Source organism: Ranitomeya variabilis, chromosome 7 (assembly GCF_051348905.1).
Source record: "Ranitomeya variabilis isolate aRanVar5 chromosome 7, aRanVar5.hap1, whole genome shotgun sequence".
NCBI classification, from domain to species: domain Eukaryota; kingdom Metazoa; phylum Chordata; class Amphibia; order Anura; family Dendrobatidae; genus Ranitomeya; species Ranitomeya variabilis.
Window position 1 is genome coordinate 105,189,027 of NC_135238.1, and position 26,953 is coordinate 105,215,979.

At 42.9% G+C, this 26,953-nt stretch overlaps 1 protein-coding gene across 4 annotated transcripts in view; it reads left to right on the forward strand.

The window, feature by feature from the left end:
* The first annotated feature begins 22,033 nt into the window (after nucleotides 1-22,033).
* Nucleotides 22,034-26,953, forward strand: part of SF3B1 (splicing factor 3b subunit 1) — a 460,811-nt gene continuing 455,891 nt past the window's right edge. The window contains exon 1 of one of the 4 annotated variants that reach the window (XM_077275636.1): nucleotides 22,034-22,220. In XM_077275636.1, coding sequence (XP_077131751.1) covers nucleotides 22,193-22,220 — 28 coding nt within the window. In that variant the 5' untranslated portion in view covers nucleotides 22,034-22,192. The other 3 variants (XM_077275639.1, XM_077275635.1, XM_077275638.1) reach the window with 3 other exon arrangements.

Consider the following 26,953-nt stretch of genomic DNA (forward strand, 5'->3'; position numbering starts at 1 on the left):
CCCTAACCCTAATTTTAGCCCCAACTTGTCTTCTCCTGTCGGCCGGCAGATGGCAGCAGATGGCGGGCGCACTGCGCATGCGCCCGCCATGATGAAAAAGCCGGCTGGCAGGAGAAGACAGAAGAGGACCCAGGGACCCCGGGTGAGTATGATAGGGTCCCCGAATCCCCCTATTTCTCTGTCCTCTGATGTGCGATCACATCAGAGGACAGAGAAATAACTGATCGCTTTTTTTTTTTTTTGCGGTGGCCGGTAAACTGTTAATTACCAGCGATCGCAAAGCAGGGGTCGGTGCAAACCGACCCCGATCATGTTCTTTGGGGTCTCGGCTACCCCCGGCAGCCGAGACCCCAAAGATCTTCCGGGTGCCGGGCGGTGGGCGCACTGCGCGTGCGCCCGCCATTTTTTCCCGGAAAAAAGATGGCGGCGCCCATGGGGAGACACGAGGAGCACCGGGGGAGGTAGGTGAGTATTGGGGGGCTATTGGGGGCCATCGGGGACCACATTTCTCTGTCCTCCGATGTGCGATCACATCGGAGGACAGAGAAATTAAACGGCAAATCGCGTTTTGTTTTTTTTTGTTGCGACCGCCGGTAAACGGTTAATTAACCGAGACCCCAGAGAAAATCCGACTCTGGGGGGCGCTATACACTTTTTCCACAGCGCCGTTAATTAACGGCGCTGTGGATTAAGTACCCTTAGCGGCCGCCGTTAAAAGGCGTATCGGCGGTCGTTAAGGGGTTAAAGAACATTTACCGTATTTTCCGCTTTGTAAGACGCACTTTATTTCCCCCAAATCTGGGGGGGAAATGGGGGTGCGTCTTACAAAGCGGATATACTGCTTACCGTTACAGGCTGGGATGAGGGGGTGTCCGCTGCCGCCCGCCGCTGCTGCCGCCTGCCACCGCTGCTGCTGCCGCCCGCCACCGCTGTCGCCCGCCACCGCGGTTGTCCGCTGCTTCCCCGGGTGATGCTGGAAACTCCGGTGCTGCTCAGGCGACATTTTGTGAAAGACCAGAGCCCCCCGGCAGTTCGTCCATGCGTTCCTTCCTGTGTGACTGACTCCAGCAAAATGGCCGCCGAAATCTCGGGAGATGAGATTTCAGCGCTGAGATCTCATCTCTCGAGATTCCGTCGGCCATTTTCCCAGAGTCAGTCATACAGGAACACATGGACGAACTGCTGGGGGGCTCTGGCCTTTCACAATATGTCAGCAGAGCCCCCCGCAGCACCGGTGACAGCCCTGCAGCCCCGGAGCCGCCCTGCAGCACCGGAGCCCCCCCGCAGACCTCCTCATCCCAGCCTGCAGCACAGGAGCCCCCCTGCAGACTGCCTCATCCCAGCCTGCAGCACAGGAGCCCCCTGCAGCACAGGAGCCCCCCTGCAGACCCCCTCATCCCAGCCTGCTTCACAGGAGCCCCCCTGCAGACCTCCTCATCCCAGCCTGCAGCAATGCTCCACTCCAGCCTCCAGCAACGACCCTGGGACCCTGATCCACCGCAGCCATAACCCCTGGTAAGTAATAAGACGCATGGATTATAAGACGCGGCACCAATTTATTAAAAAAAGTTTTTTCCTATTTTTCTCCTGAAAATGTGGGGTGCGTCTTATAATCCGGAGCGTCTTACAAAGCGAAAAAACGGTATTTTAACTTAGTAGGAACAGTGTTAAGATCAAGTACAGCACGTATTTTCCTTTTACATGGTCATAACATGAAGCTGAAGAATGAACTCCCGTCTGCTAATTTTACTCCCAGTTGCTGTTTTATAGAGTATAGTTGCGTTTATAGCTGCTAAATCAAGTACATTAGAAAACACCTGAGCAGGCCATCGGCGTCTTCCAGATTTTGTGGAGTACTTTCGAGCCCTACTGTGTCCACTCCAACCTTTGTTTTATTGTAAAATTGTACCGTTTCCAGTTTTTTTTTCTTGTCGTTTCCAAGTGCTACATCTGGGTGAAGACTACTGAGCAAAATGACTTTCTTATTTGGCTTACCTTGGTAAACTGTAAGAGTGATGTCACCATTCTTCATCAGAGTAGTCTCATATGTATTTATTAGGAGACTTGCCTACTACTACTTTTATGTATGGGGTCAAATTGACCCCTTCAGTACTTAGAGGTATGAATTGTAAAATCCGGGCCCCTGAAAAAGTTTCAATTAATTTTTGTGTCCTAAAATATACACTACCATGAATAAATAAAAGTCACAAAAACTCAGAACTCATTTGTTAAAATTTTAGAAATTATAGGAAAAAGAAATAGCAAAAGGGTCAAAATGACCCCTCCGGTATTTCTAGTGTTACTGGAGTATTCAGTATACCCCCTATGCTCACCTGTTTCTGTCAATTTCCGCCATCTTTAGGGTATGTTTCCACATTCAGGAAACGCTGCGTGTTTGACGCTGCATAGAGCCGCAGCGTCAAACAGGCAGCGTCCAGATGTTACAGCATAGTGGAGGGGATTTTATGAAATCCCGTCTCCACTATGCGTGGTAACACGCATCTGGCGGCCCTGCGATTCCAGACATGCGGCGCGTCTTTTTAGAACGCAGCATGTCCGTTTACCTTGCGGCAAAGCTGCGCCACCGCAAGGTAAAACACAGAGCCCTATGTGTGGGGTGCGATGATTCCGGATGTGTGCAATGAACACATCTGGCATCATCGCGTCTACAGAAGGGGGCGGAGCTTTGAGCAGAGCGGGTTTTCCGCTCCGTCCAAAGCGCCGGTCATCCTGAACGTGGACACGTACCCTTACAGAGAGATCTGAACCTTCAGCAGTAGAGGACTCCTGCATTTTTTTATAGGGCTTATAACAAATATGTAATTTTCTTTGTACTTCATAGATGTGATTTTGGGTCAGTTTTGGAGATTTTGATTTTGGCTTCTGATAAGATTTAATTATGATATTAGTTTCCAAAAACTTAGTATAATTTGTTTTCCTTTCAAAATTCTCTTTTTTTTCTAGAAAAATCAAGGGATCGCGCACATTCAAATGAAGAATCTTTTTGTGACGCAATAACGAGATGCAGAATTTAGGAATCCAAATTTGTTTCCAAACAATTTATCATTGATTGTTTATTGAAAATTGTAATGACAGTTTTGTACAACCTTTCAAATATGGACATGAATGTAAAAGTACATTCTTTAAGGCCAACCTTCAATTTTAGAAGAATATCAATATCTGGATAATTTTCTTTTAAACCACAGAATATCAAATTTTTTTATCTTTCTACATCTGTCATTTCTTCATGGAACTCATCATTCTGCATTTTTAATGAGAACCTTCTGGAAAAAGTTACTGGAAGCCGCATTTTAAACAACTGATTTTTCTCCTCATTAGTCAAATCAAACTTATCAGCAAAACTCTCAAATATCTCTGAATTTCTGCATACATGGATTTTGTCATCATATGCAGGAATGATTTTGCATAATTTTAACAAGATTTTCCTAGATTTAGTTTGGAGTTGAGCCTCTAAGACTTCTATTTTTAGTGGCCTTAGTACATCTGTCCCTTGTACATCATCTTTGTCATTTGTCATGTCTCCTAAGTTTCCTCCATCTTGTTTTTCATCATGAGATACAAGGTCACCTTGAGTGGCCATTACATCTTGTTCACTCTCCACATTACAGTTAATCTTGGGAACATCATTAGTATCAACTGGTACTATTTTTACATGGTCATTTTTGGATTTTTCTGACCCAAACTTGTGAAATACATCAACCATATGTAAAACATTTTTCAGTTGCTCTTTTTTTTTGTAAATTAGCTTAGAATCTCTCTTTAGATTTGCTATCTTGCATTCTGCAAATAAGCTAAGCCAAAATATTTCTAAGGTTTTAGACTTTTCACCTAGAGTTAAAGATTCAAGCGAACTTGACTTAGAATACATGTTAAATAAATCCATTTTTCTTACCTTGAAATATCTCAGCTTGTCTTTCCTTTGTTGGACAATGTTGGGCTCTGGTCATCAGCACGTCTGTCTTCAGCACGTCTGTCTTCAGCACATCTGGCACTTGTAGTACTCCTACTACTTGTCAATCCATCTGGCACCTGTTAAGTCTCCTTACTCATAGGTTCTGTGAGATCTTTGTGACTGGAAGTTTTGTAGTGGAATTCCTGATAACTTGCACAACATCTAGCGAAGCTCTTCTCTCTTCCCCGTGTGGAAGGTGAAGGAAATCCACGCAAAAATAGCACAAAAAATCAAAGCTGGCTGCTGGCCGGCCAATGTTAAATATGCTTATTTTGCACATTTATTTAATCAAGACTATTTACCAGGTGCGTTACTCTTAAAGAAAAAATGTCATGATATTTTCATAAAAAATTTACTGGTTTATTGAATTGTCCACAGAAAAACCACATTGCAGCAAAACATAAAAATAGATGAAATAGTTACGAACAGGTTGTCCATTTGTAAATATCAGCGCTTGTTACTCATCGTTTCTGAGATGCAGTAGAAGTCATCTTTCTTTCATGGAGTAGAATCATGGCTACCAGCTGTTCATTCCTTGTGTGGGTGGTCTGACGTCCATGGAGAATGATGGTGAAGGCAGGAGGTGACAGGCCCCAAGTGACAGCCCCCATACTTCTGTGAGTCTCAGTTATATATGTGTCCTACAGATCACATGTCCTCTCTTATATGGTGTTAACTTAAACTCTTATACCCATAGAATGTAAGTCCGCAAGGACAGGGTCCTCTCCCATCTGTACCAGTCTGTCACTGTAAACTTGTTTACTGTAAACGATATTTATAACCCTGTATGTAACCCCTTTCTCATGTACAGCACCATGGAATTAATCGTGCTATATAAATAAATAATAATAATACTCTGAGCTATCTAATATATAAAGCTGAATGTGTGTATATGTGTATGTATGTATGTATGTATGTATGTGTGTGTGTATGTCCGGGATTGGCATCTGAACCGTCGCAGCTACAGCCACAAAATTTTGCACAGTCACACGTCTGGACCCCGAGAGCGTCATAGGCTATGTTGTGAGGTGACATTTTAACCCCGCGCTTTCCAATTCACCAAACAATTTTGCCCCTATCTACATAATGGGGAAAAAGTGAAAGGAAAAGTGTTGGAGGCGTCGCAGCTACAGGCACAAAATTTTGCACAGTCACACGTCTGGACTCCGAGAGCGTCAAAGCTATGTTGTGAGGTGAAATTTTAACCCCGCGCTTTCCAATTCACCAAACAATTTTGCCCCTATCTACATAATGGGGAAAAAATGAAAGGAAAAGTGTTGGAGGCAAATTAACAGCTGCCAGATGTGAACAAGGGGGACTTAAAGAATGACAGCGATGGCGCCAAAGAGTATATACTGTACAGTTGCTAAGGTGGGGCCCCAACATGGGATAATCACCCCACCACCACGGGGATATGAACACACACACAAAATGCGCCACACACTACCACGTGCTCGAACACATATACCACCGTCAGCGCACATTTCCCCACACATACACCAACCTCGCCACATCAAAGTCGAAACACAAAAGTCGCCGCTCAAAACTCGCCACGCGCAAAACTCTCCACATGCAAAACTCGCCACACGTGCAAAACTCGCCACATGGAAAACTCGCCACACGCAAAACTTGCACACGCGGAAAAATTGCCACATGCACAAAAGTTGCAACACATGCAAAAGTTGCCTCACACAAAACTTGCACATACTCAAAAGGCACCACACATAAAACTCGCCACGCGCAAAACTCGCCATGCGCAAAACTTGCTGCACACAACTTGCTACACTAACCTGTCACATGCAACTCGACACACAAAAAGTTGCTACACGCATGTCGCCACGCAAAACTCATCTCACAAAAGTCGCTACATGCATGTCGCCACACGCAACTCAACACACACAACTTGACACACGAAACTCGCCCTAAAACACACACAAGTCTGGTATTATCCTTCAAAAATAAAAATCTGATTAATAAGCAGACAAACTACAAGAGCAACAAATGTACCATATAGGAATCCGGCAGCTGTCAGTCACATGACCAGTCTATTATGTGTATGTGTGAGCTAATATATACTGCCAGGGGGTGGGCTTCCTGTAGGCTGGGGATTTATCAGGCTGCCAATTTAGCTTACAAATACTGAGGTAAAAATACTGACCAAATAACGTGTGAACGAGGTCTAATACAGGAGGAGATGACATACAGATATATACTATATACAGGAGGAGATGACATACAGGTATATACTATATACAGGAGGAGATGACACGCAGGTATATACTATATACAGGAGGAGAAGACACACAGATATATACTGTATACAGGAGATGACACACAGGTATATACTATATACAGGGGAGATGACACACAGGCATATACTATATACAGGAGAGATGACACACAGGTATAAAGTATATACAGGAGGAGATGACATACAGGTATATACTATATACAGGAGGAGATGACACACAGGTATATACTATTTACAGGGGAGATGACACACAGGTATATACTATATACAGGAGGAGATGACACACAGATATATACTATATACAGGAGAGGTGACACACAGGTATATAGTATATAGAGGAGGAGATGACATACAGGTACATACTACATAAAGGAGATGACATACAGGTATATACTATATACAGGAACAGATTACCTACAGATATATAGTATATACAGGAGATGACATACAGGTATATGCTATGTATAGGAGGAGATGACATACAGGTATATACTATATACAGGAGGAGATGACACACAGATATATACTATATATAGGTGAGATGACACACAGGTATATACTATATACAGGAGATTACATACAGGTATATCTAATATATAAAGCTAAATGTGTGTATGTATGTATGTGTGTATGTCCGGGATTGGCATCTGCACCGTCGCAGCTACAGCCACAAAATTTTGCACAGTCACACGTCTGGACCCCGAGAGCGTCATAGGCTATGTTGTGAGGTGACATTTTAACCCCGCGCGTTCCAATTTACCAAACAATTTTGCCCATATCTACATAATGGGGAAAAAGTGAAGGGAAAAGTGTTGGAGGAAAATTGACAGCTGCCAGATGTAAACAATGGGGACTTAAAGAATGAGAGCGATGGCGCCAAAGAGTATATACCGTACAGTTGCTAAGGTGGGGCCCCGACATGGGATACTCACCACACACGGGGATATGAACACACACACAAAATGCGCCACACACTACCACATATACCACCCTCAGCACACATTTCACCACACACACACCAACCTCGCCACATAAAAGTCGAAACACAAAAGTCACCACTCAAAACTCGCCACGCGCAAAACTCGCTACATGCAAAACTCGCCATATGCAAAACTAGGCTCACGCAAAACTCGCCACACGTGCAAAACTCACCTCATGGAAAACTCACCTCATGCAAAACTAAGCTAATTAAAGCTGCAAAAAAGGAAACAGAGAAGCACATTGCTAAGGAGAGTAAAACTAATCCCAAACTGTTCTTCAACTATATCAATAGTAAAAGAATAAAAACTGAAAATGTAGGCCCCTTAAAAAATAGTGAGGAAAGAATGGTTGTAGATGATGAGGAAAAGGCTAACATATTAAACACCTTCTTCTCCACGGTATTCACGGTGGAAAATGAAATGCTAGGTGAAATCCCAAGAAACAATGAAAACCCTATATTAAGGGTCACCAATCTAACCCAAGAAGAGGTGCGAAACCGGCAAAATAAGATTAAAATAGATAAATCTCCGGGTCCGGATGGCATACACCCACGAGTACTAAGAGAACTAAGTAATGTAATAGATAAACCATTATTTCTTATTTTTAGGGACTCTATAGCGACGGGGTCTGTTCCGCAGGACTGGCGCATAGCAAATGTGGTGCCAATATTCAAAAAGGGCTCTAAAAGTGAACCTGGAAATTATAGGCCAGTAAGTCTAACCTCTACTGTTGGTAAAATATTTGAAGGGTTTCTGAAGGATGTTATTCTGGATTATCTCAATGAGAATAACTGTTTAACTCCATATCAGCATGGGTTTATGAGAAATCGCTCATGTCAAACCAATCTAATCAGTTTTTATGAAGAGGTAAGCTATAGGCTAGACCACGGTGAGTCATTGGACGTGGTATATCTCGATTTTTCCAAAGCGTTTGATACCGTGCCGCACAAGAGGTTGGTACACAAAATGAGAATGCTTGGTCTGGGGGAAAATGTGTGTAAATGGGTTAGTAACTGGCTTAGTGATAGAAAGCAGAGGGTGGTTATAAATGGTATAGTCTCTAACTGGGTCGCTGTGACCAGTGGGGTACCGCAGGGGTCGGTATTGGGACCTGTTCTCTTCAACATATTCATTAATGATCTGGTAGAAGGTTTACACAGTAAAATATTGATATTTGCAGATGATACAAAACTATGTAAAGCAGTTAATACAAGAGAAGATAGTATTCTGCTACAGATGGATCTGGATAAGTTGGAAACTTGGGCTGAAAGGTGGCAGATGAGGTTTAACAATGATAAATGTAAGGTTATACACATGGGAAGAAGGAATCAATATCACCATTACACACTGAACGGGAAACCACTGGGTAAATCTGACAGGGAGAAGGACTTGGGGATCCTAGTTAATGATAAACTTACCTGGAGCAGCCAGTGCCAGGCAGCAGCTGCCAAGGCAAACAGGATCATGGGGTGCATTAAAAGAGGTCTGGATACACATGATGAGAGCATTATACTGCCTCTGTACAAATCCCTAGTTAGACCGCACATGGAGTACTGTGTCCAGTTTTGGGCACCGGTGCTCAGGAAGGATATAATGGAACTAGAGAGAGTACAAAGGAGGGCAACAAAGTTAATAAAGGGGATGGGAGAACTACAATACCCAGATAGATTAGCGAAATTAGGATTATTTAGTCTAGAAAAAAGACGACTGAGGGGCGATCTAATAACCATGTATAAGTATATAAGGGGACAATACAAATATCTCGCTGAGGATCTGTTTATACCAAGGAAGGTGACGGGCACAAGGGGGCATTCTTTGCGTCTGGAGGAGAGAAGGTTTTTCCACCAACATAGAAGAGGATTCTTTACTGTTACTTGCCTGAGGAGGTGGTGATGGCGAACTCAGTCGAGGGGTTCAAGAGAGGCCTGGATGTCTTCCTGGAGCAGAACAATATTGTATCATACAATTATTAGGTTCTGTAGAAGGATGTAGATCTGGGGATTTATTATGATAAAATATAGGAATATAGGCTGAACTGGATGAACTTTTCGGCCTTACTAACTATGTTACTATGTTACTATGTTGCACACACAGAAAAATTGCCACATGTACAAAAGTTGCACCACATGCAAAAGTTGCCTCACACAAAACTTGCACATACTCAAAACGCACCACACATAAAACTCGCCACGCGCAAAACTCGCCATGCACAAATCTTGCTGCACACAACTTGCTACACTAACCTGTCACATGCAACGCGACACACAAAAAGTTGCTACACGCATGTCACCACACAAAACTCATCTCACAAAAGTCGCTACACGCATGTCGCCACACGCAACTCAACACACACAACTTGACACATGAAACTCGCCCTAAAACACACAGAAGTCTGGTATTATCCTTCAAAAATAAAAATCTGATTAATAAGCAGACAAACTACAAGAGCAACAATTGTACCATATAGGAAATACGGCAGCTGTCAGTCACATGACCTGTCTATTATGTGTATGTGTGAGCTAATATATAATGCCAGGGGAAAGGGCTTCCTGTTGGCTGGGGATTTATCAGGCTGCCAATAGCAACCAATCACAGCTCAGCTTCTATTTTGCTACAGTTAATTAATCTGAGCTCTGATTGGTTAATATAGGCAACAAAGACATTCTCAGTATAACAAAGCTAATATATGTTAAGAAATGCTTCTATTAGCTTAGTTTTTGCCTTTTAATAATTACATTTCTATCTATTTGTTTTGTGGTTTTTGTGTGCAGAATAAATTTTTGTTAACACATTCTATTTTGCTAACAGCAGTCATTAACCCGGGCGAAGCCGGGTAGTACAGCTAGTATATACATAAATAGCTTTTGTAACGTCAGCGAAAGACAATGTGTTCAGTACAGAATTCAGAATAAGAATTAAATAATTAATATTTAACAGAGCGGTACCACGTGACCGCTGAACAGGGGAAGAAGCTGCAGTCGCCAAAGACCATGGGACATGCAGGGACCGCGTCAGGAGTGCCAGGAGCAGGTATGTGACCATCGTCGCTCCCCCTCACCCGCTGACCCCCCCCCGCCGACCATAACTGGAGTATAAGCCGAGAGGGTCTCTTTCAGCCCATTTTTTTGGGGCTGAAAATCTCAGCTTATACTTGAGTATGTATGGTAGTATACACCTTTTTATTTGGGATACGTGTTCATTCTCCTATTCTCTACCTAAATTTCATGTTCATTTCCCACCTATCAGCTCAGGGAATATAATATACACCTGTTTATATGGGATGTGCTCATTCCCCTATTATCTACATATATTTCATGTTCATTCCCCATCTATCAGGCACAGGGAATAAAATAGACATCTGTTTATATGGGATATGTGTTCATTCCTCTATTATCTACATATATTTCATTTTCATTCCCCACCTATCAAGCTCAGGGAATATAGTATACACCTGTTCATTTGGGATACGTGTTCATTTTTCTATTCTCTACACATATTTCATGTTCATTCCCCACCTATCAAGCACAGGGAATATAATATACACCTGTTTTTATGAGATATGTGTTAATTCTCCTATTATCTGTATATATTTCATGTTCATTCCCCACCTATAAAGCTCAAAGAATATAATATGCACTTGTTTATATGAGATGTGTTCATTCTCCTATTCTCTACATATATTTCATGTTCATTCCCCACCTATCAGGCACAGGGAATATAATATACAGTACAGACCAAAAGTTTGGTCACATCTTCTCATTTAAATATTTTTCTGTATTTTCATGACTATGAAAATTGTAAATTCACACTGAAGGCATCAAAACTATGAATTAACACATGTGGAATTATATACTTAACAAAAAAGTGTGAAACAACTGAAAATATGTCTTATATTCTAGGTTCTTCAAAGTAGCCACCTTTTGCTTTGATGACTGCTTTGCACACTCTTGGCATTCTCTTGATGAGCTTCAAGAGGTAGTCACTGGAAATAGTCTTCCAACAATCTTTAAGGAGTTCCCAGAGATGCTTAGCACTTGTTGGCCCTTTTGACTTCACTCTGCAGTCCAGCTGACCCCAAACCATCTCGATTGGGTTCAGGTCTGGTGGTGGATATGGAGGCCAGGACATCCGGAGTAGCACCCCATCACTCTCCTTCTTGGTCAAATAGCACTTACGCAGCCTGGAGGTGTGTTTGGGGTCATTGTCCTGTTGAAAAATAAATGATGGTCCAACTAAACGCAAACTGGATGGAATAGCATGCCGCTGCAAGATGCTGTGAGAGTCATGCTGGTTCAGTATGCCTTCAATTTTTAATAAATTCCCAACAGTGTCACCAGCAAAGCACCCCAACACCATCACACCTCCTCGTCCATGCTTCACGGTGGGAACCAGGCATGTAGAGTCCATTTGTTCATCTTTTCTGCGTCGCACAAAGACATGGTGGTTGGAACCAAAAATCTCAAATTTGGACTCATCAGAGCAAAGCACAGGTTTCCACTGGTCTAATGTCCATTCCTTGAGTTCTTTAGCCCAAACAAGTCTCTTCTGCTTGTTTCCTGTCCTTACCAGTGGTTTTCTAGCAGCTTTTTTACCATGAAGGCCTGCTGCACAAAGTCTCCTCTTCACAGTTGTTGTAGAGATGTGTCTGCTGCTAGAACTCTGTGTGGCATTGACCTGGTCTCTAATCTGAGCTGCTGTTAACCTGCGATTTGTGAGGCTGGTGACCCGGGTAAACTTATCCTCAGAAGCAGAGGTGATTCTTGGTCTTCCTTTCCCGGGGCGGTCCTCATGTGAGAGCCAGTTTCTTTGTAGCGCTTGATGGTTTTTGCAACTGCATTTGGGGACACTTTCAAAGTTTTCCCAATTTTTCAGACTGACTGACCTTCATTTCTTAAAGCAATGATGGCCACTCGTTTTTCTTTAGTTAGCTGCTTTTTTCTTGCCATAATACAAATTCTAACAGTCTATTCAGTAGGACTATCAGCTGTGTATCCACCAGACTTCTGCTCAACACAACTGATGGTCCCAACCGCATTTATAAGGCAAGAAATCCCACTTATTAAACCTGACAGGGCACACCTGTGAAGTGAAAACCATTCCCGGTGACTACCTCTTGAAGCTCATCAAGAGAATGCCAAGAGTGTGCAACAGGAAAGAAATATATCTTGGTACCGTGTTAGCCAGTAGATAGAAAAATATTTAGAATTGAGAGTCCTCAGTGGTTGATACCTTTTAATGGCTAACTGAAAAGATGGTAACAAATTGCAAGCTTTCGAGACTACATACGTCTCTTCATCAGGCAAAGACTAAAACAAATTCTGAAGAATCACATATTTATGCACAACATAGTATAGAAAAAAAAAAAAGGGAGAGGGGAAAAAAACCATGGATAAGCCAGGTGACATGAAGCAGAATTACCATGGGTGATAAACAGTTACGTCCATAAATATTGGGCCAATTCTTAGATAAGGATTGTTTTATTGTCCTGTGATTAGGGTCTGGTTCTGTTGTGATGACCCCACATGGTCGGATAGGCAAGTTCATTAGTTGATGTAAAAAGACATAAATCCGTGTGACACATTCATTCCTGCATTTAGAGTGTCAAAGGTCGTCATCAGTTTATATTCCCAGACTCTCCTGTCTTTCTGCGATTTGAAGTTACCCTTTAATACAAGTAATTTCATGTCCATAATGTTATGATTTGGGAGACAGAAATGTATTGCCACAGGTATATCCATTCTTTTTTCTCTTATTGTATGGCGATGAGAGTTCATCCTTGTTCTCAGTTTCTGCCCTGTCTCCCCTACATACAGACCCCCAGTTGGACATTTAGTACAAATGATTAGGTACACCACATTAGAAGTGACGCAGCTGAAAGACCTGGTATCTTGTAGTCCTGATGTGAATTGGGGATCTTTATCTTGTCCGTGGTCATTATAAATGGACAGGTTTTACATTTTTTCTGGTTGCAAGGAAAGGTACCTGCAGCTGTTGGAGAGGACAGGGAGCTCGTGACAATGATGCTTCTTAGATTTGGGGGCTGCCTAAAACATAGTAGTGGGGGGTCTGGAAAAATTGCTTGTAGTCGGGCATCTTTTTGCAGTAAAGGTTGTAATTTCCATGCAGCTCCCCTTAGCGCCTCCAGATTAGGATTGTAGGTAACTACTAGAGGTACCCGGTTATTTTCTTCTTTAGTTTTGTAATGTAGCAGGTGATTCCTTGATATTCTGGTGGCTCTTGTGATCTGATTTTCAATTGTTCTTGGATGGTAGCCCTGATTTAAAAAGGTCTTTCTGAGGCGACCAAGGTGTTCATCTCTATCCATTGGGTTGGAACATATACGATTGTATCTGATGGCCAGGAGACTGGCACAGCAATGGGAAGTAAAATGGCCCCACAGTATGCAAATCTTTTCATGGCCAAGCTTGAAAGCGACTTTTTGTCCTCATGTCCCATCAGGCCTCTGGCGTACTACCGCTACATTGATGACATTTTAATCATCTGGACGGAGTCTGAGCCACAGCTAAAGACGTTCCATGAACAGTTTAATCAATTTCATCCCACCATCAACTTGACACTCAACTACTCCTGCACTGAAATTAACTTTCTGGACACCATCATTAAGCTGCAGAACAATAAAATAGAGACATCCCTGTATCAGAAGCCAATCGACCGTCCAACATACCTTAAATGGGACAGTTTCCATCCAAAACACATAAAAAAACTCCATTGTTTACAGCCAAGCCATCAGATACAATCGTATATGTTCCAACCCAATGGATATATTTGAAAAAACTGACCGTCACATCCATACATAGACTAAGTGTGAACAGGTGCTGAACCTAGAGTAACCAACTCATATACAGTCAAGTAAAAAAGGCAGCACACTGCAGCGCTAAGACATGCAAACATGAAACATGAAAACTGAACTGCAATACTGCACTAGAAATATGAAAAATGAGAGCGTTTAGCGCATAAAAATGGCCAATTTTATGTGTACCTGATAGCCCCTTTACGGCATCTCTCTTATATCAGGTCCTACGCTTGCCTACCTCGCTGAGAATAAACGTCTCCATGTGAATGGGTACCTGTGAAAAACCTCTTCCTAGACTCATATTCTCTCTCTCTGTGGAGGGGTGCTGGACCTGCTGTAATTAAAACACCTGAGGCTAGGAGGCGGAGTGCTCAGTCAGAAGGCTAAATAATATATTTGAAAAAACTGACCGTCACATCCATACATAGACTAAGTGTGAACAGGTGCTGAACCTAGAGTAACCAACTCATATACAGTCAAGTAAAAAAGGCAGCACACTGCAGCGCTAAGACATGCAAACATGAAACATGAAAACTGAACTGCAATACTGCACTAGAAATATGAAAAATGAGAGCGTTTAGCGCATAAAAATGGCCAATTTTATGTGTACCTGATAGCCCCTTTACGGCATCTCTCTTATATCAGGTCCTACGCTTGCCTACCTCGCTGAGAATAAACGTCTCCATGTGAATGGGTACCTGTGAAAAACCTCTTCCTAGACTCATATTCTCTCTCTCTGTGGAGGGGTACTGGACCTGCTGTAATTAAAACACCTGAGGCTAGGAGGCGGAGTGCTCAGTCAGAAGGCTAAATAATATATTTGAAAAAACTGACCGTCACATCCATACATAGACTAAGTGTGAACAGGTGCTGAACCTAGAGTAACCAACTCATATACAGTCAAGTAAAAAAGGCAGCACACTGCAGCGCTAAGACATGCAAACATGAAAACTGAACTGCAATACTGCACTAGAAATATGAAAAATGAGAGCGTTTAGCGCATAAAAATGGCCAATTTTATGTGTACCTGATAGCCCCTTTACGGCATCTCTCTTATATCAGGTCCTACGCTTGCCTACCTCGCTGAGAATAAACGTCTCCATGTGAATGGGTACCTGTGAAAAACCTCTTCCTAGACTCATATTCTCTCTCTCTGTGGAGGGGTACTGGACCTGCTGTAATTAAAACACCTGAGGCTAGGAGGCGGAGTGCTCAGTCAGAAGGCTAAATAATATATTTGAAAAAACTGACCGTCACATCCATACATAGACTAAGTGTGAACAGGTGCTGAACCTAGAGTAACCAACTCATATACAGTCAAGTAAAAAAGGCAGCACACTGCAGCGCTAAGACATGCAAACATGAAACATGAAAACTGAACTGCAATACTGCACTAGAAATATGAAAAATGAGAGCGTTTAGCGCATAAAAATGGCCAATTTTATGTGTACCTGATAGCCCCTTTACGGCATCTCTCTTATATCAGGTCCTACGCTTGCCTACCTCGCTGAGAATAAACGTCTCCATGTGAATGGGTACCTGTGAAAAACCTCTTCCTAGACTCATATTCTCTCTCTCTGTGGAGGGGTACTGGACCTGCTGTAATTAAAACACCTGAGGCTAGGAGGCGGAGTGCTCAGTCAGAAGGCTAAATAATATATTTGAAAAAACTGACCGTCACATCCATACATAGACTAAGTGTGAACAGGTGCTGAACCTAGAGTAACCAACTCATATACAGTCAAGTAAAAAAGGCAGCACACTGCAGCGCTAAGACATGCAAACATGAAACATGAAAACTGAACTGCAATACTGCACTAGAAATATGAAAAATGAGAGCGTTTAGCGCATAAAAATGGCCAATTTTATGTGTACCTGATAGCCCCTTTACGGCATCTCTCTTATATCAGGTCCTACGCTTGCCTACCTCGCTGAGAATAAACGTCTCCATGTGAATGGGTACCTGTGAAAAACCTCTTCCTAGACTCATATTCTCTCCCTCTGTGGAGGGGTACTGGACCTGCTGTAATTAAAACACCTGAGGCTAGGAGGCGGAGTGCTCAGTCAGAAGGCTAAATAATATATTTGAAAAAACTGACCGTCACATCCATACATAGACTAAGTGTGAACAGGTGCTGAACCTAGAGTAACCAACTCATATACAGTCAAGTAAAAAAGGCAGCACACTGCAGCGCTAAGACATGCAAACATGAAACATGAAAACTGAACTGCAATACTGCACTAGAAATATGAAAAATGAGAGCGTTTAGCGCATAAAAATGGCCAATTTTATGTGTACCTGATAGCCCCTTTACGGCATCTCTCTTATATCAGGTCCTACGCTTGCCTACCTCGCTGAGAATAAACGTCTCCATGTGAATGGGTACCTGTGAAAAACCTCTTCCTAGACTCATATTCTCTCTCTCTGTGGAGGGGTACTGGACCTGCTGTAATTAAAACACCTGAGGCTAGGAGGCGGAGTGCTCAGTCAGAAGGCTAAATAATATATTTGAAAAAACTGACCGTCACATCCATACATAGACTAAGTGTGAACAGGTGCTGAACCTAGAGTAACCAACTCATATACAGTCAAGTAAAAAAGGCAGCACACTGCAGCGCTAAGACATGCAAACATGAAAACTGAACTGCAATACTGCACTAGAAATATGAAAAATGAGAGCGTTTAGCGCATAAAAATGGCCAATTTTATGTGTACCTGATAGCCCCTTTACGGCATCTCTCTTATATCAGGTCCTACGCTTGCCTACCTCGCTGAGAATAAACGTCTCCATGTGAATGGGTACCTGTGAAAAACCTCTTCCTAGACTCATATTCTCTCTCTCTGTGGAGGGGTACTGGACCTGCTGTAATTAAAACACCTGAGGCTAGGAGGCGGAGTGCTCAGTCAGAAGGCTAAATAATATATTTGAAAAAACTGACCGTCACATCCATACATAGACTAAGTGTGAACAGGTGCTGAACCTAGAGTAACCAACTCATATACAGTCAAGTAAAAAAGGCAGCACACTGCAGCGCTAAGACATGCAAACATGAAACATGAAAACTGAACTGCAATACTGCACTAGAAATATGAAAAATGAGAGCGTTTAGCGCATAAAAATGGCCAATTTTATGTGTACCTGATAGCCCCTTTACGGCATCTCTCTTATATCAGGTCCTACGCTTGCTGCTGCAGTGTGCTGCCTTTTTTACCCAACCCAATGGATAGAGATGAACACCTCGGTCGCCTCAGAAAGACCTTTTTGAATCAGGGCTACCATCCAAGAACAATTGAAAATCAGATCACAAGAGCCACCAGAATATCAAGGAATCACCTGCTACATTACAAAACTAAAGAAGAAAATACCTGGGTACCTCTAGTAGTTACCTACAATCCTAATCTGGAGGCGCTAAGGGGAGCTGCACGGAAATTACAACCTTTACTGCAAAAAGATGCCCGACTACAAGCAATTTTTCCAGACCCCCCACTACTGTGTTTTAGGCAGCCCCCAAATCTAAGAAGCATCATTGTCAAGAGCTCCCTGTCCTCTCCAACAGCTGCAGGTACCTTTCCTTGCAACCAGAAAAAATGTAAAACCTGTCCATTTATAATAACCACGGACAAGATAAAGATCCCCAATTCACATCAGGACTACAAGATACCAGGTACTTTCAGCTGCGACACTTCTAATGTGGTGTACCTAATCATTTGTACTAAATGTCCAACTGGGGGTCTGTATGTAGGGGAGACAGGGCAGAAACTGAGAACAAGGATGAACTCTCATCGCCATACAATAAGAGAAAAAAGAATGGATATACCTGTGGCAATACATTTCTGTCTCCCAAATCATAACATTATGGACATAAAATTACTTGTATTAAAGGGTAACTTCAAATCGCAGAAAGACAGGAGAGTCTGGGAATATAAACTGATGACGACCTTTGACACTCTAAATGCAGGAATGAATGTGTCACACGGATTTATGTCTTTTTACATCAACTAATGAACTTGCCCATCAGACCATGTGGGGTCATCACAACAGAACCAGACCCTAACCACAGGACAATAAAACAATCCTTATCTAAGAATTGGCCCAATATTTATGGACTTAACTGTTTATCACCCATGGTAATTCTGCTTCATGTCACCTGGCTTATCCATGGTTTTTTTCCCCTCTCCCTTTTTTTTTTTTTCTATACTATGTTGTGCATAAATATGTGATTCTTCAGAATTTGTTTTAGTCTTTGCCTGATGAAGAGACGTATGTAGTCTCGAAAGCTTGCAATTTGTTACCATCTTTTCAGTTAGCCATTAAAAGGTATCAACCACTGAAGAGTGTGCAAAGCAGACATCAAAGCAAAAGGTGACTACTTTGAAGAACTTAGAATAAAAGACATATTTTCAGATGTTTCACACTTTTTTGTTAAGTATATAATTCCACATGTGTTAATTTATAGTTTTGATGCCTTCAATTTTCATAGTCATGAAAATACAGAAAAATCTTTAAATGAGGTGTGTCCAAACTTTTGGTCTATCCTGTATACCTGTTTATATGGGATATTTGTTAATTGCTCTAGTGTCTACATATATTTCATGTTCATTCCCCATCTATCAAGCTCAGGGAATATAATATATACCTGTTTTATGGGATATGTGTTCATTTTCCTATTCTCTACATATATTTCATGTTCATTCCCCACCTATCAGGCTCATGGAATACAATATACCCTTTTTTTATATGAGATATGTATTCATTTATATATTCTCTGCATATATGAATGTTCATTGCCCACCTATTTGGCACAGGAAATGTAATATACACCTGATTATATGATTATATGGGATATGTGTTCATTTCTCTACATATATTTCATGTTCATTCCCCACCTATCAGGCACAGGGAATATAATATATACGTGTTTATATGTGATACTAGATGGTGGCCCGATTCTAACGCATCGGGTATTCTAGAATATGCATGTCCACGTAGTATATTGCACAGCCCACGTAGTATATTGCCGAGCCATGAAGTATACCTCCCAGCCATGTAGTATATTGCCCAGCCACGTAGTATATTGCCCAGTCACGTAGTATAATGCCCAGTGACGTAGTATATTGCCCAGCCACGTAGTATACTGCCCAGCCACGTAGTATATTGCCCAGCCACGTAGTATATTGCCCAGTCACGTAGTATATTGCCCAGTGACGTAGTATATTGCCCAGCCACGTAGTATATTGCCCAGCCACGTAGTATATTGCCCAGCCACGTAGAATATTGCCCAGTGGAGTAGTATATTGCCCAGACACGTAGTATATTGCCCAGTGACGTAAAATAAAAAATAAACATATGCTCACCTTCCGAAGTGCCATTGAAGTCCTGGCGCCTGTGTACGGTGCACGCGGCAGCTTCCAGTCCCAGGGTTGGTATGAGCGCAGGACCTGTGATGACGTCGCGGTCACATGACCGTGACGTCATGGCAGGTCCTTCTCGCGCAGGCGTGCAGGACCTGTGATGACGTCGCGAGTCACATGACTGTGACGTCATGGCAGGTCCTTCTCGCATAGCATCCTTGGCACTGGAACCTGCCGCTTGCACTGCCGAGGACACCGCGCCACGTCGGAGGGTGAGAATAACCTTTTTTTTAAATTATTATTTGTAACCGGTCTTTTTACTATTGATGCTGCATAGGCAGCACTGACTGGAGGGGAGTATGGAGCGGGCACTGACTGCGGGGAGGAAGGAGCGGCCATGTTGCCGCCGGACTGTGCCCGTCGCTGATTGGTTGTGGGCGTTTTGCCACAACCAATCAGCGACTTGGATTCCATGACAGACAGAGGCCGCGACCAATGAATATCCGTGACAGACAGAAGGAAGTGACCCTTAGACAATTATATAGATGTGTTCATTCCCCTATTTTCTACATGTATTTCATATTCATTCCCCACCTATCAAGCACAGGGAATATAATATATACTTGTTTTTATGTGGCATTTGTTCATTCCTCTACTATCTACACTTGTTTCATGTTCATTCCCCACCTATCAGGCTCAGGGAATATATTATACACCTGTTTTTATGAGATATGTGTTCATTCCCCTATTTTATGCATATATTTCATGTTCATTCCCCACCTATCAGGCTCAGGGAATATAATATACACCTGTTTATATGGATTAAGTGTTCATTCCTCTATTATTTACATATATTTCATCTTCATTCCCCACCTATCAGGCTCAGGGAATATAATATACACCTGTATATATGGGATATGTGTTCATTCTCTTATTCTCTACATATATTTCATGTTCATTCCCCACCTGTCAGGCTCAGGGAATATAGTATACACCTGTTTATATGGGATATGTGTTCATTACTCTATTATCTACATATATTTCATGTTCATTCCCCACCTATCAGGCACAGGGAATATAATATACACCTGTTTATATTTGGTATGTGTTCATTCCTCTATTCTCTACATATATTTCATCTTCATTCCCCACCTATCAGGCACAGGGAATATAATATACACCTGTTTATATGGGATATGTGTTCATTCCTCTATTATTTACATATATTTCATCTTCATTCCCCACCTATCAGGCTCAGGGAATATAATATGCACCTGTTTATATGGGATATGTGTTCATTCTCCTATTCTCTACATATATTTTATGTTCATTCCCCACCTATCATGCATAGGGAATATAATATACACCTGTTTATATGGGATATGTGTTCATTCTCCTATTCTCTACATATATTTCATGTTCATTCCCCACCTATCAGGCTCAGGGAATATAATATACACCTGTTTATATGGGATAAGTGTTCATTCCTCTATTATTTACATATATTTAATCTTCATTCCCCACCTATCAGGCTCAGGGAATATAATATACACCTGTATATATGGGATATGTGTTCATTCTCCTATTCTCTACATATATTTCATGTTCATTCCCCACCTATCAGGCTCAGGGAATATAATGTACACCTGTTTATATGGGATATGTGTTCATTCCTCTATTATCTACATGTATTTCATGTTCATTCCCCACCTATCAGGCACAGGGAATATAATATACACCTGTTTATATGGGATATGTGTTCATTCTCCTATTATCTACATATATTTCATGTTCATTCCTCACCTATCAGGCTCAGGGAATATAATATACACCTGTTTATATGGGATATGTGTTCATTCTCCTATTCTCTACATATATTTCATGTTCATTCCCCACCTATCATGCATAGGGAATATAATATACACCTCTTTATATGGGATATGTGTTCATTCCCCTATTATCTACATATATTTCATGTTCATTCCCCACCTATCAGGCTCAGGGAATATAATATACACCTGTTTATATGAGATATGTGATCACTCTCCTATTCTCTACATATATTTCATGTTCATTCCCCACCTATCAGGCACAGGGAATATAATATACGCTTGTTTATATGGGATTTGTGTTCATTTCTCTATTATCTACAAGTATTCCATCTTCATTCCCCACCCATATAGCACAGAAAATATAGTATACACCTGTTTATATGGAATCTTTGTTGATTTCCTAATTGTCTACATATAATTCAAGTTCATTTCATCTACAAGATGCATAAGAAATCTGTAACACCTCTCCATCTCTTTGGAGCTATAAATTATTATGTTCATTCTTTTTATTTATTCCTTTTCTTCATTCTTTTTAGTATGTCCCACTAGAATGGAGTCTATGACGAGCTCCTATAATCACCTCCACTCTGACTTGCCAGTGCCGAACCAGTTAGATCGGAGGGCCTCGCTCCAGCAGCTCCGGTCACCTCAGCACTGACCTGACCAGAGTGCAGGCTCCGGTGAGATCCCCACTACAGACACTCCATTCTAGTCACCTCACCAGCTAACCACCTAGAGTGAAGTTGCTGGAAAGAAGCCCTCACAGGAGTCATTCCCCTCTAGCTGCTGCCCAGCTTAGTGTCGACAGTCACTCAGATAAACGCTGCATTCAGACGCCCCGCCCGTTCCGGGGACGTCATCCTCTACATAGGACCTGCTATAGATTCGGTGATAGAGCGCGTTCAGGTTCCGGCGCATGCGCTGTTGCTGTGATATCGTGTAGCGGAAGCCCCTGGTCGTTCTGCTTCCGTTGTATTGGTGTAGACAACATGGCGAAGATCGCTAAAACACACGAAGGTAAGCATAGCAGACGTAGAAGGCGGCTGTACCTGCCGTCACTGCGGCAGATTTATATATGGGCCCTCGTTACTGATTTATTTTATGGTGGACTTGAGCTTCGGTGTCAGGCTTGTGTAGTAGCGTTTTGGCTATCGGTGTGCGTGAATGGCAGTGAAGAGCTGACTGGCGAGAAAGCTACCTTGTATTTTCAGCTAATTTTTTCTCCTCTGTCTCCTATGTGGTGACCGCTCAGGGCGGGGTTTTGCTATATATTACAGGCTGGTGAAAGTCCTTCTGGTCAGTCTGTGTGGCCGTGTACAGGAGGCCGCCCACCGCTCTGCAGATATCCACTGGGGCGCAGCACAGTAAGCTCTTTAGGGCTCAGTGCTGCAGTAGTGCACGACCTGCCGCGACAAGGCCTGCCCTCCACACTCCTGCTGCGCCAACAATGGCGGCGCCGTTATGAGCGCACAGACTACGACGTGCAAGACTTAACTTGAAAATGAGCCTGCTTTATTTGGTCACTTCACCCGTATTGTGATGGCTGAATGGTGAGATCAGTATGTTAGCATGGATGATGTTGCGACTCCCATCTGGTTTTCAAGGTTTGCTGTTTGTCTGGATCGCAGTCAACAATTTGTAATCAGTTTGTGTAATGAACTGATGGCAGCAGTAAGGCTATGGTCCCACGAAGAGCTTTCAGTGTGTTTTTGATGTTGCAGAATTTCTGTACCTACTATTCTAAACTGGATAACTTGTGTCTTGTTTTTTTTTCAGTTTGCTTTCTTACAAACTAGTTTTTATCATGTTTTTAACCCCTTCATGACCCAGCCTATTTTGACCTTAATGACCTGGCTGTTTTTTGCAATTCTGACCAGTGTCCCTTTGAGGTAATAACTCAGGAACGCTTCAACGGATCCTAGCGGTTCTGAGATTGTTTTTTCGTGAGATATTGGGCTTCACGTTAGTGGTAAATTTAGGTCGATAATTTTTGCGTTTATTTGTGAAAAAAATGGAAATTTAGCTAAAATTTAGAAAATTTCGCAATTTTCAAATTTTGAATTTTTATTCTGTTAAACGAGAGAGCTATATGACACAAAATAGTTAATAAATAACATTACCCACATGTCTACTTTACATCAGCACAATTTTGGAAACAATTTTTTTTGCTAGGAAGTTATAAGGGTTCAAATTTGACCAGTGATTTCTCATTTTTACAACAAAATGTACAAAACCATTTTTTTTAGGGACCACCTCACATTTGATGTCAGTTTGAGGGGTCTATATGGCTGAAAATACCCAAAAGTGACACCATTCTAAAAACTGCACCCCTCAAGGTACTCAAAACCACATTCAAGAAGTTTATTAACCCTTCAGGTGCTTCACAGCAGCAGAAGCAACATGGAAGGAAAAAATGAACATTTAACTTTTTAGTCACAAAAATTATGTTTTAGCAACAATTTTTTTAATTTTCCCAAGGGTAAAAAGAGAAACTGGACCCCTAAAGTTATTGTACAATTTGTCCTGAGTACGCTGATACCCCATATGTGGGGGGGAAACACTGTTTGGGCGCACGACAGGGCTCGGAAGGGAAGGAGCGCCATTTGACTTTTTCAATGAAAAATTGGCTCCAATCTTCAGCAGACACCATGTCGCGTTTGGAGAGCCCCTGTGTGCCTAAACATTGGAGCTCCCCCACAAGTGACCCCATTTTGGAAACTAGACCCCCCAAGGAGCTTACCTAGATGCAAAGTGAGCACTTTGAACCCCCAGGTGCTTCACAAATTGATCCTTAAAAATGAAAGTACTTTTTTTTTCACAAAAAAATTCTTTTAGCCTCAATTTTTTCATTTTTACATGAGCAACAGGATGAAATGGATCCTAAAATGTGTTGGGCAATTTCTCCTGAGTACACCGATGCCTCATGTGTGGTCACAAACCACTGTTTGTGCACACGGCAAGGCTCAGAAAGGAAGGAGCACCATTTGACTTTTGAATGAAAAATTAGCTCCAATCGTTAGCGGACACCATGTCGCGTTTGGAGAGCCCCTGTGTGCCTAAACATTGGAGCTCCCCCACTTGTGACCCCATTTTGGAAACTAGACCTCCCATGGAACTAATCTAGATGTGCGGTGACCACTTTAAACCCCCAAGTGCTTCACAGAAGTTTATAACGCAGAGCCGTGAAAATAAAAAATAATTTCTTTCCTCAAAAATTATTTTTTAGCGCGCAATTTTTTATTTTCACAAAAGTAACAGGAGAAATTGGACCCCAATAGTTGTTGCCCAGCTTGTCCTGAGTACGCTGATATCCCATATGTGGGGGTAAACCACTGTTTGGGCACACATCGGGGCTCGGAAGGGAAGTAGTGACTTTTGAAAGGCAGACTTTGATGTAATGGTCTGCGGGCGTCACGTTGCGTTTGCAGAGCCTCTGATGTGCCTAAACAGTAGAAACATCCCACAAGTGACCCCATTGTGGAAACTAGACCCCCCAAGGATCTTATCTAGATTTGTGGTGAGCACTTTGAACCCCCAAGTGCTTCACAGAAGTTTATAACGCAGAGCCGTGAAAATAAAAAATCATTTCCTCAAAAATTGTTTTAGCAAGCAATTTTTTATTTTCACAAGAGTAACAGGAGAAATTGGACCCCAATAATTGTTGCCCAGTTTGTCCTGAGCATGCTGGTACCCCTTATGTGGGGGTAAACCACTATTTCTCTGTCGCCCATGACGGCACCACGGAGAGAGGGGATCCGCCCACCAAGGACAGGAAACCTACAGATAAAAAGGGCGGTACCACTCTCCCGCATCAGTTGGTTTCCTGTCCTTGATGGGAGACCTACAGACTTACCAGAAGGAAGATCGTCGTGGGATTCCGGGGCCAATCAGTCCGACTCAGGCAGCTGGGGTCCCTCTGCCTCGGCTGGTGTGGTCACCCGAAGCGCCACCGCTGGGGCTAGTGGGCCTCTAGGGTGTGCGGGGGAGGTGACATGGAGTTCGCGGTCACCTCCCTAGGTAAGATGCAGCAGCGGCAACATCCAGGGGGGTCCCTCTGTGGTTGCGGGAGGAGCAGCGCGGCTCTCCCTTTGGAAGCGTCAGCCTGCACACTGCATAGCCGACCGGCGTGCAGGGACCGCGCGTTAGGGCAGGCTGCAAAAAGACCGGGAGCTTCGGTGGGCAGCGGGTCATGTGTGGCACCATCTTGAAACTGCACGTTGGAAAGAGCGATAATGGCACACTCCGCAGGCGCCGGAAGAGGCGCTTCTGCGCAGGTGCATAATTGAATCAAGCGGTGGGAATCGCCGCTGCATAAAAAGAGGCTGCTTCAGTAATCCGTCGGTAAAGGAACCGCAGCACGAGCCGCGGCACAGGCCGCAGCGCAAACCGCAGCACTAGCCACAAAAAAAAAAAAAAAAAAAATGCCACAGCAGCGATAAACATACAGGGGGGTCCCTCTGTGGTTACGGGGAGAGTGGCGCTCTCCCCCCTGAAGCATAAGCCGGCAATCTGCAAAAGCCGGGGCCCCCGGTGTGCAAGGAAAAAAAAAAAGCCGCATGCTGCCTCTCCCAGAATCTTCTCCAGGGAAACACCTGAGCTCAGCCTACTTCAGTTGCCAGGCCTGGACCTCATGGGGGAGAGAAAATCATTGACAGCAATGCAGCATTCCTGATGGGACGCCGCTTCCCCTTATGATGGGCTCTCGGCGTCACCAGCTCCCCCTGTTTTTTAGCAGGTATGGAGCCAGCACAGGTAAGTGCATGGTGGAATGTTCTGTTGATAGCTCATGCCTTTGTGCAAAGCTGTGCTAGAGCTTCATATGTGAGGTATGTTTTCACATATACACAGCCAGTCCTTGGACCTCTAGGCTATAATAAGGCCATATGTCCAGGCTACATCTCATGATTTGCCTTAAGTTAGTTGCATGTCTTGTCTGCGCAGAGCCTTATGATTAGACTTCAAAAGTGATTTTTGGAAGCATGGTTTTCACTTTTTTTTTTTGTGAGGGGGGTCTGATAAACAGGTGTCTCACTTTTCTTTGCAACTTAACTACTCTATGCCTTGGGAGGACATATAGTGTTAATGGAGCACTTTGCCTCCATGAAGACTGCCCTTCAGCTGCGACTCATTAGTTAGCTCCTTCGGGTGGGGTCAGTCTGACAAATGAGATGTACTATTCAGAGTGGAGGCTTATCCGTATCTCTGAGAGATTGCTCTTTTGCTTGTAACTATGTGCCAATTTTCAAGCATGACTGTAGCTCTATGCTTTATATTGTGTGTGGCTGAACATCATATAATAATAATAATAATGGTCTTTATTTTTGTATAGCGCTAACATATTACGCAGCGCTTTGCGGACCTTGTCATCGCTGTCCCCGGTGGGGCTCACAGTCTGAATTTCCTGTCGGTGTGTCTTTGGGGTGTGGGAGGAGGCCGGAGTGCCCGGAGGAGACCCACGCAAACACGGAGAGAGCATGCGGGCTCTTTGCGGATGTTGTCCTGGGTGGGATTTGGGCCCGGGACTCCAGCGCTGCAGGGCTGGCCACTAAGCCACCGTGCTGCCCCATATCATACGGCATCATGATACTTTTATGCATGATACTTTTATGCATTATATTGAGTGCAACACATTGCATCATGTTTCCTCTATGCATCGTATTGAGTGCCTCTGTGTGTCATATTGCATCTTAGAGCCTCTATGCATCTTACCGAGTGCCCCTGCATGTCATGGTGCCTCTTTGCATTATATT